Source organism: Manis pentadactyla, chromosome 5 (assembly GCF_030020395.1).
Source record: "Manis pentadactyla isolate mManPen7 chromosome 5, mManPen7.hap1, whole genome shotgun sequence".
In the NCBI taxonomy this organism is placed as follows: Eukaryota; Metazoa; Chordata; class Mammalia; order Pholidota; family Manidae; genus Manis; species Manis pentadactyla.
The window spans coordinates 68035001-68051406 of NC_080023.1; the positions used below are offsets into that span (position 1 = coordinate 68035001).

The 16406-nt window shown below is 38.4% G+C and overlaps 1 protein-coding gene across 6 annotated transcripts in view; it reads right to left on the reverse strand.

The window, feature by feature from the left end:
- HNRNPD (heterogeneous nuclear ribonucleoprotein D) overlaps positions 1-13988 on the reverse strand; it is a 16756-nt gene extending 2768 nt beyond the window's left edge. The window contains exons 1-7 of one of the 6 annotated variants that reach the window (XR_005028999.2): positions 13486-13985; positions 11608-11664; positions 2675-2843; positions 1917-2078; positions 748-879; positions 209-308; positions 1-97 (exon numbers count right to left, since the gene is read on the reverse strand). The exon at positions 1-97 is cut by the window's left edge and continues 50 nt beyond it. Coding sequence is in view for 4 of the 6 variants with exons in the window: in XM_036906418.2 (XP_036762313.2) it covers positions 1-97; positions 209-308; positions 748-879; positions 1917-2078; positions 2675-2843; positions 11608-11664; positions 13486-13712 (944 nt within the window). In the remaining 2 variants the exon portion in view is untranslated. Of the gene's footprint in view, positions 98-208; positions 309-747; positions 880-1916; positions 2079-2674; positions 2844-11607; positions 11665-13485 lie in introns of all 6 variants that reach the window. The other 5 variants (XM_036906418.2, XR_005029000.2, XM_036906419.2 and 2 more) reach the window with 5 other exon arrangements.
- Positions 13989-16406: the final 2418 nt, after the last annotated feature.

Below are 16406 nucleotides of genomic sequence, written 5' to 3' on the forward strand. Positions count from 1 at the left end.
CCTCCATAACCACCGTAACCTTGGCTGTTATATCCATAGTTGCCATAGCCTTGATTCCAATAGTTACTATATCCCTGGTTCCAGTTTTGACTGGGGCCTGCAGCACATTAATAGGTTCACTAAAGTCAGAAGATCAGCAAAGATCTTTACTTTAGGATAATTAAAAAGCAGAAAAGCTTAAGATGAGTAAACTTAGGCTCTAGCTTACCACCACCTCTTCCGCGCGCTCTCCCTGCAAATCCTCCTCTGGATCCCCACTGCTGCTGCTGCTGATACTGCTCCTTCGACATGGCTACTTTGATTTCACACTAAAAGAGAAGAATTGTTATCAGACTGACTCAAGAAAGTAAGTCAAAGTTTGTTAATAACCAGAATAGTGAATACTATCTAAAATAGAGTTGACTTGATACTTTCTTCAAAATCAGTTTATCAACACAATCATTAGTACTTAAAAAGAAATAATAATTTCTAACGATACCAAGAAGTACTTTGTGGTATGTTACTATATTCTCATCAGACCCTCAAAAAATCTTTTGGTAACACCTAGACAAAAATGCACTTAAAATCAAATGTTTCCCTTCTACTCCCCAATCAAAGCAAAAAAAGTTGATGAATGACTAATAAATAAGGAACTAATGTGATGTCTTTAAAGCACAAGCAGGCAAAATGAAGTCTTTACATAAAGCAAGATGGCTGAACTCTCTACAACCGCTCATTTTCTCTACAAGTGAACAGATTTTAACTTACTTTACTAAGACCAACATTGTGGTATTTCTTTTCCATTATCTTCTTCACGGGTTCCTCTTCCTTAAAGGTAATAAAGCAGAATCCACGCCTCTTATTGGTCTTGTTGTCCATAGGGAGTTCTATGGATTCCACCTGGTATCAAAAAACAAGTTGTAATACTTTATGTCATTGACAGTAAAAGCAGAGGTTTAAAAATGCACAAAGAAAATGTATTTTGCCCTCAAACTCTATTCTGCTGTGTCTGTTTAAAGAATGTCAGCTCAGTATCTACTTCACCTGAAGGCTTCAGATCTATTTATAAAAACAAGCTTCAGAGGGTACAGACACTTGCTAACTGATTCAAAGGTCACAATGTGAAATGCCCACCAAGCATAAGACAGTCAATTTTAAGAAAATCAGAATAAAAGTAATGAATGATTTCATTTGGGAGAAAATGGGGAATGTGAGGAACACAGAAAAATAGATAGCATATAACCAACCAAAAGTACAAGTTGCTAATGGTCTGGTGATATGGCTGTTGTCATGCAAGAAGGCAGTTTCAATGTTGCTTGCTCTTGCAAATATGTAAGAAAGCTAGATAATCCAGGTTTTTGTGGGAAATATCTTAATTCCTAAACAGTAACAACAAAACATGCATTCTATTTGAGTCAAGCAAAAGATGTCTGCAGTCTGTTACATGGGGCCCATGGGCCCAAATTTCTCATCTTTTACTAAGAGGAACCTCTATCTTACTACTTCATTAAGTCTATAATTAGCCTCATAAAATTTGAACATACACGTTTTTACTGAGGACTACACCCTATTCTAATTCATTCCTCTCCTACTCTCAACGGAACCATTCATTCCCTTCTGTATCTCACATAATCCAAACTGGATTTCTTCCTCATGTTCGTATTTTTATTTCTTTTCTTCTACTAATCTGGTAAATTCTTCAAGATAGAATCTCTAGCTCCTCTTTCTTGTACCCTGTACCCAGCAATGCTATGCACACCATACCTCCTCAATAAATGAGAAAAATGCAAATCACCAAGCCTTCAAAGATCTAACACTTACAATATCCTTCTTTCAAAACAAATCATCTGCTTGAAAACCCCAGTGTAAAACTCTTAATGTGACAATTACATTCACACTAATTTTGACAAAAACTGGGTCAAAACATTATCACATACCTCACCAAAACCACCAAAGTACTCCCTTATTTTCTCTTCAGGTGTATCTGGAGAAAGGCCACCAACAAAAATTTTTTTAACAGGCTCTTTTGTTTTCATGGCTTTGGCCCTTTTAGGATCAATCACCTTTCCATTCAATTTATGTTCTTTCTGATCCATGACCTAAGAAAATTAAGTTTTTCATTTTAAATATGTATATCTCAACTAAAGTTCAGAGACTATTAACTTACTTAAAAATAATTACAGTTAAATACAGCTGATGAAGGCGCATGTTGACTGACTCACAATTAAAACTGCCAAATTGTGATGATGTGAAATTAGCTAATATATACCAGTGTTCAAGCCTCACCTCAGTTAAGAAAGGGAGGTACAAATTTATTCAATTACTAGAAAATGATCACACCTTTAACTGTCAGTATAAACATGATTACTACTTTTCCTTAACCCAAGACTAAAAAGATTTAGTCAAGAGTTTCTTGCTTAGCATATTTCAGTATCTACATTTCTATGAACTTGTCATTACAACATCCTTTCATATTAGATATCTTTAAGTCTCAATATTTCTAAAGTTAGTTTTAATTTAGTAGAGCCTAGCACACAAAGTATTCAGTACATAACTCCTGATTCTGACATTAAACGTATTATCAATACATCTTCCTTCATGTAACTGCAGAAGAGGAAATCACAAATAATGTGCAAATTAATTTTATCAAACTACATATTTTATAGTATTAACTGATCAGAACATGTAACACTACCTTATCTACACTCTCCGACTCTTTAAATAGCACAAAGCCAAAACCCCTTGATCGCCCTGTGATAGGATCTAACTTCAGGGTGCAGTCTACAACTTCACCAAATTTGGAGAAGTAGTCCTTCAGATCTTTCTTTGTAGTGTCCCAGCTAAGGCCTCCTATAAACATTTTCCTGTAAAGACAAAAAGCAGTATTAAAACACTAACAAAAAACTGAACTTTGCCTTAAATACCCACATCAATGTCTTTTCCAAACTGCACCAATTTACTGGGCAGTATACTAAAATGTCATACTTCCTACATAACCACGTTATCAAAAACACCCCCATTCCAGTTTTGGAAAGTTTTGCTTATCACTGCTGCAACCTGAGTAATTACAAAATAGTGAGCAAGCAGCAAATTAAGTCTTGATTTGCCAAATGTAACCCCAAAGTAAAAATACTGTACATTCTTTATTAAATTACAAGTTAAATATTGGTTAACAGCAAAATACAGAATGTTAGCTTCAAATTTCTCTTCAAAATCTTCATTCAACTTGTAAAAAGGCTATGCACAGTTCCCACTGATCACAGCAACCAGCATGTGCAAGTGCCTACCTGAAGACCCTTTGTACTTAACCATTCAAGTTAACAAAACTCTTAGCACATAAAATGGAAAATTCTCTCACAATTAAGTTGTAAACCATTTTTCGATATGCTAAGAGTCCTTAATGAAGACAAAAGTAATCATGTAAACAATTTAGTGAACAAAAAGAATTAGCCAGTGAAGCACAATCCACTAATTAACCTAGCTGACTTTACAGTAGAACCTCAGTTAACCAGCAATTAAATATTTAAAACTTTAAAATGCTGAAAGTGACAGGTGGTAAATGGAAACCACCAAGACACTTTAGGAACAAAAATACATACCCTGGAAAAACAACTTAAGGTGAGATCTTTTATTACACTTAAAGGCCATAAAGCTCATACCTGGATAGCTCTAATCCTTTTTACATCTGCCTCCTTTGCCCCCCAGCGCCCCCCCTGCCCCAAAAGGAGCTAACATATACCTCCTACCCTTAAAAAAGACAAGACTGGAGATTTTTAAGGGTAAACTGTCAGAATTTGTTATGTGAGAGCTAAAAATCTCACCAATGGAATAAAATCATGCTTGCTGAATGATTTCTCATCTCCTTCACTGGGTGGGTCAGGGATGTGGTACTAACTTCCAGTTCCAGAAAGAAATCAAAGCAAAACTATCTCCATCTTGTGGGCCTTAAGGGTATTGCCACTAAAGTCAATTCTCACACCAACACGCCAATTTTGTCATGAAGATCACACTTCTGCTTCTTCCTAAAAATGCCAGATTAACTGAGGTGTTACTGATCTTACTCCTGTACCAGACTTGTTTTTACTTCTAATGACAAAGTTAACTTTTAATGCAAAGGAAGTCTTACTTTTAGGATATACTGCGCTTCTCACTTCAGGTTTTCAATACTCTAAAAAGTTGGGCCATTTATATGCTTAACTTTCAGGACTTCCTCTAATAAAATTTCCAGGTTTGAAGTAACTTTTATGAACCCTTTTTGTATTTTAAAATAAAATGAATATAACAAAAACACCCAATGTTGTATAGGTATTTTTAGTGTTTATTGCCCATTCATGGGAAAAATAAGTTGAGCGATACTCTCAATTACATTTTCATTCAAATAATGCACCTTTCAATGTTATTCTAGTCACTTAAGTTGCCTTATTTTTAACCTAATGATCCAAAGCACTTCCTTCACAGATGAAGATTCATTATCAACATTTACCCTTCCAAGGTGAGGACATTATCTTTTTAAAAGAACTGACCATAAAGCAATGACCTCTTCTCAGATATCCACAGCAAGTTCTGGAATCACTTCAATTAAACTGAAACTTAACTTTTAGATTACCACTTCTGTGACTGTTACAGAAATTTTTCTATTAGTTATTAACATCTTTGGTATTATTTCAGCATGAAGAGAATAAATAAAAACTTGATTTTAAAAAGATTAAAGGTGAAAGGCAAGAAAACTGTCTGGCCTGTTCCTTAGATACCGAGACAGATTAGTTTTTGTTTTATTTAACCAAAGCAATGTTTATGTTGTGCAGTGCCCTTTAGAAATATTAACAAAAAATTATTAAACAATTACAAATAAATAAATTATAATACCAAGAATGAGGCATGTTCTATTAGGTTTTTGCCCCAAATGTTTTTCACAGCATGGTAAGTCAGTTTTCCTAAATATTTAATAAGCATACTAATTCATCAACTGGCCCAATAAAGTATTCTCTAAACAAACTTCCCACCTTGAATATAGCCTTTAGTAGAGAAGTTGTTGAATGTGCTTAGTGCTAAAAGATCACTGAAAACACTATTCCTTTCCACTTTGCCCAGAATCCCACTTGCCCAGAATATTATTCTGGCCAACTATATAATTGATACATATTCCACAGAACGATTACTTTCTCAAGTAACTGAAATACATAGTAAAACTTCAGCTGTCCAGCACCTTTAGAGAACAAGGGACCAAATATTCTACCTTCCTTAAAGTATTGTCTGCCTTCCTCATTTCTCCCATTGTAACTTCAATTATTTGGAATGAAACTTTTTTTCTTACAACATATGACACTATTATGCCATTTCAATCGAATAAAGTAATCATGATTTAAATAACACTACATGGGTCACTTACACTTAAGTCATGCTATGGAAGCATGCCCAAAGGGTCTTCTGCAACTAGACAGCTATTAATACACTGAGTGCATCTCATTTCTTAGTTCTTTTAACAAGTTCTACTTCTCATTTTTGCCAGACTAGTCACCATCCTAAAATTCTAAAATGCTTCACCCCCCTTCCATTTTTTAGGGTAGAGAGCTAGCACTCAAAATTTCGAATTTTGTATAAAACTACAAAGTAAATAGTCTCTGAGAAAGTCTCTTATTTGAGACAAACGCATTACTATTTTGGAAGCCCAAAAGCACTTTTTCTTCTCTAAATAAGGAAGGTCACTGCACACAAATACACCACATGAACACAAACTGTACCAAAATCTGTTCTACCTTTACTCAGTAGGCACATCAAGATATAATGGTATAGTACAGTAAGAAAAAGTCTGCTATCTTAACTCTGGATAAATAACTTACTCTACCCTCAAGAACACCATTTTGACATGCTCTCCCCTCAAATTATGAGATGGTAGTAAGATACCACCAATTTAAATTTTCTGTATTTTATGTTACTCTAAAGCACAATACCTACTGTTCATCCAGATTACCTCTGTTTGAATACAAAGACTGACTTTCAGTCGTGCAGAGGTGTGCACTTTGTAACAGAGATAATAGAACTTGAAAAAAATCCTCAGCAGCTTAGTTAAAATGTCACAGGACTTGAAGCAGCAACAAAAACTGGCCCCTAATGCTGTGGTACAAGTTTAAAATTTTACTTTTAGTTAAGTGTATTAATATTCCCAATTTAATTGTAGAATATCACCTATTTTATTAACAAAGCTTTATTTTCATATCTATAAGCTACTTAGAACAAGACAATACAGTATATAATTTAAAACACCTACTCAACAACTGAACTCTCTTTTACAGATATGGTGTATGATATTAACACCATACTATAATGTTAAATGACAGGCATAAAGTTATACAATTCAGTGCAGTTGACTATCCAAATGCTATGCATCATCATTTAGAATTTACATTGCTTTGCAGGACATTCCTTTTAGAAGTAAATTTAAAGGCAGTAAACTGCCTAAGTTTAAATCCTACCTCCACTTACTAAGTGTACAACACTAAGGGAAAAAACCCCAGGATTGTTTCCACATTTGTTTAAACAAAAAAAGAACTAAGAGTATACCTCATATAGCTGCAGTGAGAACTAAATGACCCAACACAACCAGAAGGGCACAAACATGGTCTGATGCATGCTACTGCTTAGTAAAGTTATTATTTACTAAGGGATAGAGCCACTACCTAAATATAATAAAGCAGCTGTTTACTCAATGGCTTAATATTTTCATATGCATATGCCACATTAATTTTCCAACATTAAGAGGGAAAGGTCATGAGTTTTATACAACTGGACCCTAAGATTATAAAATAACCCATGTAAAATCATTAAATACCCCATGTACAAAACAGACTGAAAATTTTGTCTAAGATACAAAATAAATGTAGCTCCAAAATCATGTTGACAACTTGTCTGTACTCTACATAAAAGCCTTAATTTGATTAAGGAATAACCTCAAAATACAAAAGGTAATACATATGGAACAATGGTGGCTGGTGGGGAATATTCTGATTTAGTATCCTCTTTTTTCCCACCTAAGCAGCTTACTCTGTACCATTGAGGTCACTACGTTTAACATTCCAATGTCACAATATTTAAAGCTACTTCCCCTAACAAGTATTTACTGTATTAACACCTTATTCAAGATGACATAAACACCATTACACTTCCTCCCAATTTGGAGATAAAGACAAAAAAAAAGGATTCTATAACTTTCAAACACTTCCTAACAACTCAAGATCTTCCAAATGTGGTTTTATATAACAAGTTCTGACAGTTTAAAAAATACAACAGAGTATCAACCTGATATACATTTCAAATACATAACATGACTGGCCAATCACTGTCACCTTTTAGAGTAATGTTACTCAAGCATACCACCAATCCTTATTTAAGTTTTCTAGTATTATTGCTTTAAAGTCCTAAAATGACAAAATATAGTGAAATCTCACTAATAAGACTATTTTTCCTTAGAAATTATAGATTTATTTAAAAGTCACTAATAACCTATAATGATACCTGGATAGTATCACATGGCTCGTTTAGAATCTGTATGAAAAATACCTGTGGAAACAGCTCAACAAAATTCTAACAAGTCAATAAAAAAGATTTAACTCCTCTAGCCTAGTTTATTAAAGCTCACTATTATGTACTTTTGAATTACCCTACGTGACTAAAAAATGTAATTATGAAAACATAGTAAATTAAATGACTGTTTTTGAATAAACTTTCAGTGTTTAACCCCTAATCTCGCCTTTTTCTTCATTTCATTCCAGGGAAGGAACATCTTGTATTTCTACTTTTAAAGTGAACTCAATCAGCTTGAGAAGGTAAATTCCCATCTACCTAGAGGTTAAGGAATGGAACTTCCTTAACCTAGAGGTTAAAGTTCTGGTTAACTGAGATTACTACACATTCAGAATTAAGATTTCTATTGGAAAAATCAATATAAGTATCAACACTACACTCAGAAAATGATTTTTACCTCTCTTGATGAAATTTTAGAAGCTGCAACACTAAACTGAAAATGCTATAAAGTATAAGGGAAAAATTAAGAAGATTCATTCCATGACATTGTCTATTGGTTGCTTTTTGAGTATATTTGCTCTAAGTTTTTTACTCATCTTTCCCATAAGACTGAAGGGGGAATGGGTCCCTAAATGTTTCAGCTTTGCATTAATTTCAAGTCAAGATAAGCAGTTTATAGAACATGACCCAATACTTAGAACTATCACCTTCGTTACTGGTCACACACTGTAAGAGTCTACCCACCCCACCCCCAAATAGTCTTAAATGTCTAGCTCCAATGTACAATATAATACTCCAGAAACTAAAATATGGCTTACCTTTTACTCCACAGGAGTAAATCACTGGCAGTATCAACTATTAAGGCACCGGATAAATACACACAAGCTATGAAAGCAGGCTATGTAGTCAATCCTCCTGTGGTGAGCATTGTTTCCAACACATAGATCAGCAAACCAAATAACAAACATGTTATATTACCTGAGACCACACTGTTGGAAGTGAAGTAACAGATACAGATCCCACGCTTCCAGCATCCAGTTCAGTGCCCTATCTACTAAAATGTTGAAGCAGAACTAAAGTCAAATAAACTTGGACTAAGAGAAGTTATGTCTCACTCCATTTGTCAATCTGCACACACTTCAGATGCACAGCTTTAAGTGGAATAGGGAAGAAATTATTATTCTATTCCTTTTTAAATGCTTTCAAGTATGACATGCATCACCTGAAGGCTAAACTAGTAAATCCACGTTGGCCATCACACACGGCAACAGTAGATTCAAAACTTTCTTGTATTAGGGTAGCCTTACAGATGACAAATTTAGCCAGACAGTATTTAAAAAACAAAAAACAGAAAATATACAGTTAGTTTATGGAAGGGGCCACATGACTTGAGTATAAAATCCAGGCATATGGAAAAGTGTATCTCAAAAAGAAGCACTAGAGAACTTCAATGATATTCTCCAATCCAAATCCAAAATTTCAGGTGACTTTTACTATCTTTCGTAACAGAGAAGAATCTGAAAAGAATTTAAAATTCCTCTCATATATGTATGTTTAACATCTTCAGCATTGGGAGCATCAGTTTCTGCAATTTTAACACCAGAAACCTGTCAAAGGTTCCAAAGAATGCTAAAATTCAGACCCATGTATCAGGGTGGGTCTCAACCTTACAGCAAACCCACTTTACTGAAGCAAAGGCCAATAAATTTGGTATGAGACTGCTCTAAAAGTCACTTTTACAAAGCAATGTTCAGAATGCCCCAGAAGTACAGGGTACAGATTATAATGTCAAATACTTAATACAAAAACATGCATACGCTCATTTCTTAAAAATTGGGAAACAACCTATAGCAGAATTCAGAAAATTCCTTAACGGAAAGAATGACACGGGCTTATACAGTAGCTCCACTGTCCTGTTATCAGAGAAGTATTGCTGTACTTCAGCTGAGAACTGAATGGGACTATTTTGCTTCCTGCCCAATCCAAGGCAGGCGAATCACATACCTACCTGTGATAATTGCCTGAAAGCTAACACATGATACTTAGAAAACTCTGCCTCTAGGTAGTCTGCTATATGGCATGTATATTTTGCCAGACACTAAATAATTTTAAAGTAGCTACCCTAAAAGAACTGCTGCCCTGTAGAAAATATAATGAGCCAACACCAAAATGGGACATTCCAGTGCAGCTGCTTGTAAGTAAAAGCTAGGGAGGTTAAAGTTGGAAAGATTAAATAAAATAGTGTGAACTCAGGAAAGCGTTTTACTATGGAAATGAGTAATTACTCTAAAGGAACATCCACTAGAGGTGTAAAAGGCATGCCCTCCTAAAATGTTTATTCTTAATTTTTAAACCTGAATTCTACAGATTTTTAAAATATTTTTTGGATTAAACTAACCACTTTTTCTCAAATTAGAATTGTAAAAAAAACACAGAGAAATGTTTAAGAAACTAAATTGAGATCATTTTATATCTAGTGACCGGTCTTATCCTCACTACTCGGACTATAATGAAATTGCTGTCCAGTGGGAAACAAAGAAAATAAAGAGAGTGCCCAACTGCACAGACACCAAAAAGAAGTGTGAAGGTCAAGATCTTTTTGTTCAAGAAGTAAAACAAGAGTATGTGTAATGGTAATAAGGCTAAGTGATTGGACAGTAATTTCAAAAATTCAAATAGTAAACTTTAAAAATGAAAACATTTGTTAAATGTAAACTTGCTTAACTTAAAATGGAAGCATTTTCAGCGGATGACAACTGATCATAATCTAAAACGTTTGTTGACGATACATAATTGCCTAGTTTTCCTAAAAGGGAAGTGCACCTGTGAGCGCAAAAAAAACCTTGTACAGTTAAATAGTATTAAGTAGAAGAGCAAGTATAAGTAATTATTAGAAAAGTCAAAATAGTGATCTTCAAACCTAAATTTATGGTCCTTTCAAATTAGTGAAAATAATTGCTTACAGAAGACTTGAAACGTATCTGAGCAGAAAAGTCAAATATAGTTTAATCTTACTTAGTTTGCCACCATTATTTAGCTAGCAGTGAATAGAACTATCACAGTGCCACATACGGGTAATTATTTTCATCAAAAAACATTTTGTTCTACATGCCAAACTATGACCCCAGGTTTTGTTTTGCTTTTCTCCTTTGCCTATTTCCAGTCTGCTTTATATTCAACATAAACTGGAAATATTTCAATGGATGAGACTACAGTAGTAAGTACAGCTCATGTAAAATTTAAATGTTATCCCAACTGGTCTCTTAAAATAGAATGTAGTTTGTATAGACGTAAGTCAACTATCTGCAAATTACTGGCCCTCTAAATTCCAGAAGTGGTGGCACAAACTCCTGGAAAACTCAAATGTAATCCTAAAGGCAGAAAGATCGACAATTTAGGGAAAGGGAAGGGAGAACAAGAACAATACTCAATCTACCAACCTTCCAAAGAGAAGTCATGCAATTGTGAATACATGGTAACCAACCAACTATAACATTCCAGCCAAATCACACTGAAAATAAAAAATCTGGTCAAGGCTGTAGTGAAAAGCCACATCAGCCCGCCTCTGATAGTACATATCATATCCAATTCTTACTGATGTTGTATTTACAAATATGGTTGGTGATAGAACACACATTTTTGCATGAAACATATACACAACACTACTTTGAAAACTATTTTTACTTTTCACAGCTCCGGAACATTTCGGTATAACATGCAAGACATTTTTAAAAACACAAGATTTTGTATCAAGTAACCTCCAAATTTAACATTAAACTTAGAATTCCAACAAAATTATGTCTTAACAAAAACAAATTTGAAATTACAGTTTTGTATTTTTTGTCCAGATTATAAAAATGTCCCTATTCATATTAAGTTTTAATTGGCCAACGACAATTACATGCATTACCACAAACCAAAACCCAAGTAATGACATCAATTTTGCCCAGAGATCACACAAGATGCCTAAAAGGTTTTATATCCCAGGTACAAGGTATCTTACTGTACTATGTCTACAATTTCCTGGGGATCAATGGGCAACTCAGCCTCTGCATGTTATGACTACTGAAACCTTTATAATACAGAAATAAAATTTAAAAGTTTTACCATTCTTCCCGCTGTGCCGTCGCTGCTTCAGAGTGTCGTGGGGAGGAGTTTGAATGGCTAGGGAATTAACAACCGGTACAGCAACCAATCAAAATTCTAGTCTTAGTTTTTGACACTGTTAGGGTTAAAAACTTTAATTCATTTACACTTCAGAGTTTCAACAGTACGTAATTACAAAGGCAGCTGCTTTGTGATTTGAAAAATCAACACTAAGAGAAAGCCTGCCCCAAACAGCAAGTTACATAATTAATCATTTTGGTGCCTCTGTCCAAAGAACAGAATTCATAAAACAAAAACCAAAATGTTAATAAAGGCTTAAGTTTCCAAATATTTTACATATTTCTTTCTTAAATTAAGCTATACACAATTCATTATTAAGAAAAGCTATTTCCCATCCCACTTTCCCCCCAGAGCCAGCACAATCAGCAAAACAGCCTGACAAGTGTCTGCCTGGGCTGAGATTATTAAATGCTATTTAAGTTCTAAAGTGCTTCTCTCTCCCCCCTCCAAATCTTATGCTCTTTCCCATTAAAGAAAACTACGTTTTCTAATACTGGGTTAAAGCGACATTTTGCTTTTACCTTCCACCAACCTTTCTCTTTACACTGAAAAAATGTACTTACACACACAGCCCCATTACAAAAACGAATGAAAGATTAACCCAAGATCAGCAGTAACGGGAAGAAAACCTACCAGGAACCCCAGTTTAGTCCCTTCTGCTAACTCTTGTACTATGCTCCCTCTCCCAAATGCTGCATTCTAATAAACTGAACGCAGTTTTAACTTACTCGAGTTGGAGGAAGCAAGTTAGTACTTAAAAACCTGCCACAAAATAATAAATATCATGCCGTAGCACAAATCAGGATTTGTTCGATTTACGAAAGGGCTGATGGGCCTCCTTTACCAATAAGAGAGCAGGAGAAATCAAGAGAGCCAAAAAGGATTCTGGGGACCGGGGAGGGGTGGGGATGGAAAAAATGGAAATTGCACAGAAAAGGTAAGGTTACAATCTGTAACAGTTGGGGAACCCAACAGCTGAGGGCGCGAAAAGGGTGCGCGGTTAGAATAACTCGGCGGGGTGGGGGAAGGGCAGCCAGCAAGCCGGAGGTAGAACAGCTCCAGTCAAGTGCAGGCCCCGCCGACAAGGAACTTAAGAGAGAGCCGGTGGAACAAAAGCCACGTACGAAGAGGCGACTCGGAGCATTTCACCAGGCCGTTTGTTTCTGTAGGCTGAAAAGTAGGGCCTATGCAAGCAAGCCGTTGTGCATCAGTGTGCCGTGGAAAAACGAAACGACCGTGGCCAAACTTACTTAAAATACTAGAAAACTTATTCGGCCTGAAGCCTAGGCGGAAGCAGCAGAGGTGGATAGCCTACACATTGCCCAAAGCATGTGCTTATTAAGAATCCTAACGTCTCAGGATGCTAAAAGTAGGAAGCACCAAATAAACCTTAGCTGTGCAATCATGAACGCTTCCATGTCTGTCTGCGTGTTTCTGCCTGGGACTTTAGCAAAAGGGGGAGGGAAGGGACGAGGAAAGAAAACAGGTACCCCCTCGACAGGCGGGAAAAAATCCTGGCGGCTAAGTCGGTGGGAGGAGACCCAAGGCGAGGGCGGGGGGAGGAGGGCGGGCCGGAGAGAAGCATGGTGACGGCTAAAGGTAGAAACGTGTATGATGGGGGAGGGGGCGATAAGTAGGCAGGGGGAGCGGTAATGAAAGCCCCGGGGAGCCTAACGTAGAAGAGACCAGGGGGCTGCACTGAAGCCTAGATGGCGGGCAGAGAGCGGGAACAAGGCCTAATGGCGGGGCATCGGGAGGGGGAGGGGAAAGGGACGGGGGCTAGTTGGGCCTGACTATCCCGGGCCGCCCCTTACTCACCCTTCATCCTCCTCGTTCTTACTGGCGTCGATCTTCGCCCCCTCCGACTCGGCGCTTCCGCCTTCGGTGCCTCCGGCCGCAGTTCCGCCCCCGGTCCCGGCTCCGCTTCCCGCCGCCGCCACTGCCCCCTGCGCCGTCGCCACCATGGCTCCCTCCTGCTCGCCCGCCGAGCCGCCTACCGCCGCCGTTGCCACCGCCCCGTCCCCGCCGAACTGCTCCTCCGACATAGTGCTACTGCCTCCGCCGCCGCCGAGACTACACCCGCCGCTGCCGCGAACCGAAACTACCAGCAAAGTAATCCCCGCCGCTGCCGCGCGCCCGCTCTACCGCGCGAAGCACACAAGACACAGACGGCGCGCGTGGCTGCAAAGGCTCCTGCGCCTCTCCCTGACCTGCCCCCCTCGCCTCCCACACTCGCACGGCGCACACTCCCGCTCTCCGGCTGCACTAGAAAAGAACAAGCAGCAGCGGCGGCCGCTCTTGCCTCCTCCTCGCTTTAATGGCGCCGCCGCGGACCACCTAAAATGGCCGACGGAAGAACGGCGCGTCCCGGTCACGTGACGCGAGAGCGCGCCCTTTGCGCCTCCCCCGCCCTCTCTACCGCAAGCTTTCCCCCCCCAACTTCCTCCTCAGTCCCGCCCGCTCGCTCTCTTTTATATCGTCCTCTCGCGGCGCGTAGCGTGGGGCCTTAAAAAGGAAACGGAAATGGCGTTCGGTAAGACGGCTCGCGCGGGGACCATCGAGAACAAGGAGCGCTGTTTGGAGAATGCGGCTAGAGGGGTCCTCTCCGCCCCCGACTTTCGGACGGCTCCTGGAGTGGGCCCTCACACCCCGCCGCGCGCCGGAGCCACGGGGACTGGCCGGGTGTGGTAGCACCGCCTGCAAGGCATCTGTTCCTGTGCACCAGGGCGTTGGGGTGGGGAAGGGAGGCGCACCGCCGGCGGCTCATTTTGTCCGGACGTTCCCAGCCCGGGCAGGACGCTGCCCTGACGTGTGTACCGCGTGCCTCTGGCTCTGCCCACCGCAAGCACCTGGGGATGCCTTGACCGACCGGCCGGCCGCGCGCGCGCGCGCACGGACTGCCGCAGCTCCTGCGCCCGCCGTAGTCGCCCGCGACCGGGTGACATTGAGGTTTCCGCCGCTGCCGCCGCCGCGCTTTCCAGCCCCAGGCAGGCAGGCCAAAGCGCCTGACGATTAGGGCTTTTTTTTTTTTTTTTAAGATTTTGATTTGCAAGTAAGATTTTTGCGTGCCTGCTTTTCTTCTGAAATTTTTCGCCAAAAAAGCAGGTAAACGGGGTATAGGGGGGACACTATAATATGGGTGAATGTAATACCCACATTGTTTTTTCATGTGAAACCTTCATAAGAGTGTATATCAATAATCCCTTAAAAATAAATAATTTTAAAAAGCAGGTAACATTTCAAGGAGCGGGAGTGGTTTTGTTTGCCTGCCTTACTTGCAGATCCTGAAACCTACCATGATTCTTTGAAAATACTAAGTGCTGGGAAGCGTGTTAGAGCAACGAAAGGGTCATTTAATTTTTAGTCCTTGTACTAATCAATCAGTGATTCATCTTTACAAGGTTTCTAAGTTTTGTTGTGTTGAGGGATTTGGGGTTGTCTTAAACACCGCTAGGCGTTGCCTGCAGAGTGTAACAGTAAAGTTCTTGAATAAATCTGTTAGAAATCCCAAACGGCTGTGGCCGGGAACTGGATTATTCAGGTTTGGGGATTTTCGGCTTCCTACAATACACCTAGAAGAAAATGTATTTTAGGTACTTCTTTAGTCGAATAATTATTTTGCCTGTTGAGCATATGCCCAAGCACCAAGGAAACAAAGACTAATGCAAAATACGACAAAGATTTCTGAGGAGTTTAAGTATTTGTTTGCCACTGTGTAATTAAATGGATTTGGATTAACTAGACACTATCCTAAAATCTCAAATCAAGACTAAAATTTTTTTTATTAATCAAGTTAGAAGAATCTGCATTAGAGAATTAAGTCTCAAGAATGCAGATCAAGTTTTGATGTCTTAAAAATATAATCCTATCATTGACAAAAGTGATGACCACTCATACTATTTGTTCGAACCAAATCATAATGTAGAGTTGAGGCATAATCCTAGCACTGTCTGATTGTGTGAGAGAATTTCTAGTCTTTAATTGTTTCAGGTGGACAAGAGTGTTGAGAAAGGCAACTCATAATTAGCTCACTAGAAAATCCTTCAAAATGATTGAACCTAATCATCTACCCTTTTCCAGTCAAGCAAATTCAATTCTTTCCCCATGCATATCTCTAAATTGCAATCCTGTAAAAGGAAATTATTGAAACTAACCTTAGGCAATGAGCATGTTTTAGAGCTTAATTTAAGCAACAGATCTCCGAGAATTAATTTTGAGACTGACTTCATTCCTTTTGAAGATGGTTTGAAATGGGCCTCATGCTGGAATCAATTTTTCAAGTGTATTTGAAAATGAGCAAGAATATCTTCTCATAGTAGATGAGTCTTCATTAATAAAGTACATATTGTGTGGTTTCCACACACAAAAAAAAAATATATATATAATCCTATCAAATTTCCTGTATTAAGCAAATCACACACAGACAGTGCCAAGAATGTGTGTCTTAGGCCAAGTAATAGTAACTTCAGGTATGTCTCCACTTGTCAAAGTAGTAGCCAAGGAGAAAGTGGGTATTGTGCTAAAACCAAGTACTCTAATTTAGAGATAAGGAGGAGATAACCTGAAGGGAGGTCTCTTGAATCTTTTCTGTCTCCAAGAGAGGATTTATTTGCTCTTAAAACAGTTTAGACATGCCCACCTTTTAGTAATAGACTTTCCTAAAAGATTTGTTTTAGTTCACATGTGTCCCAGTAGCTTCTAGACATCTTGGAATATATATTAAAAATTCCAGAAAACCT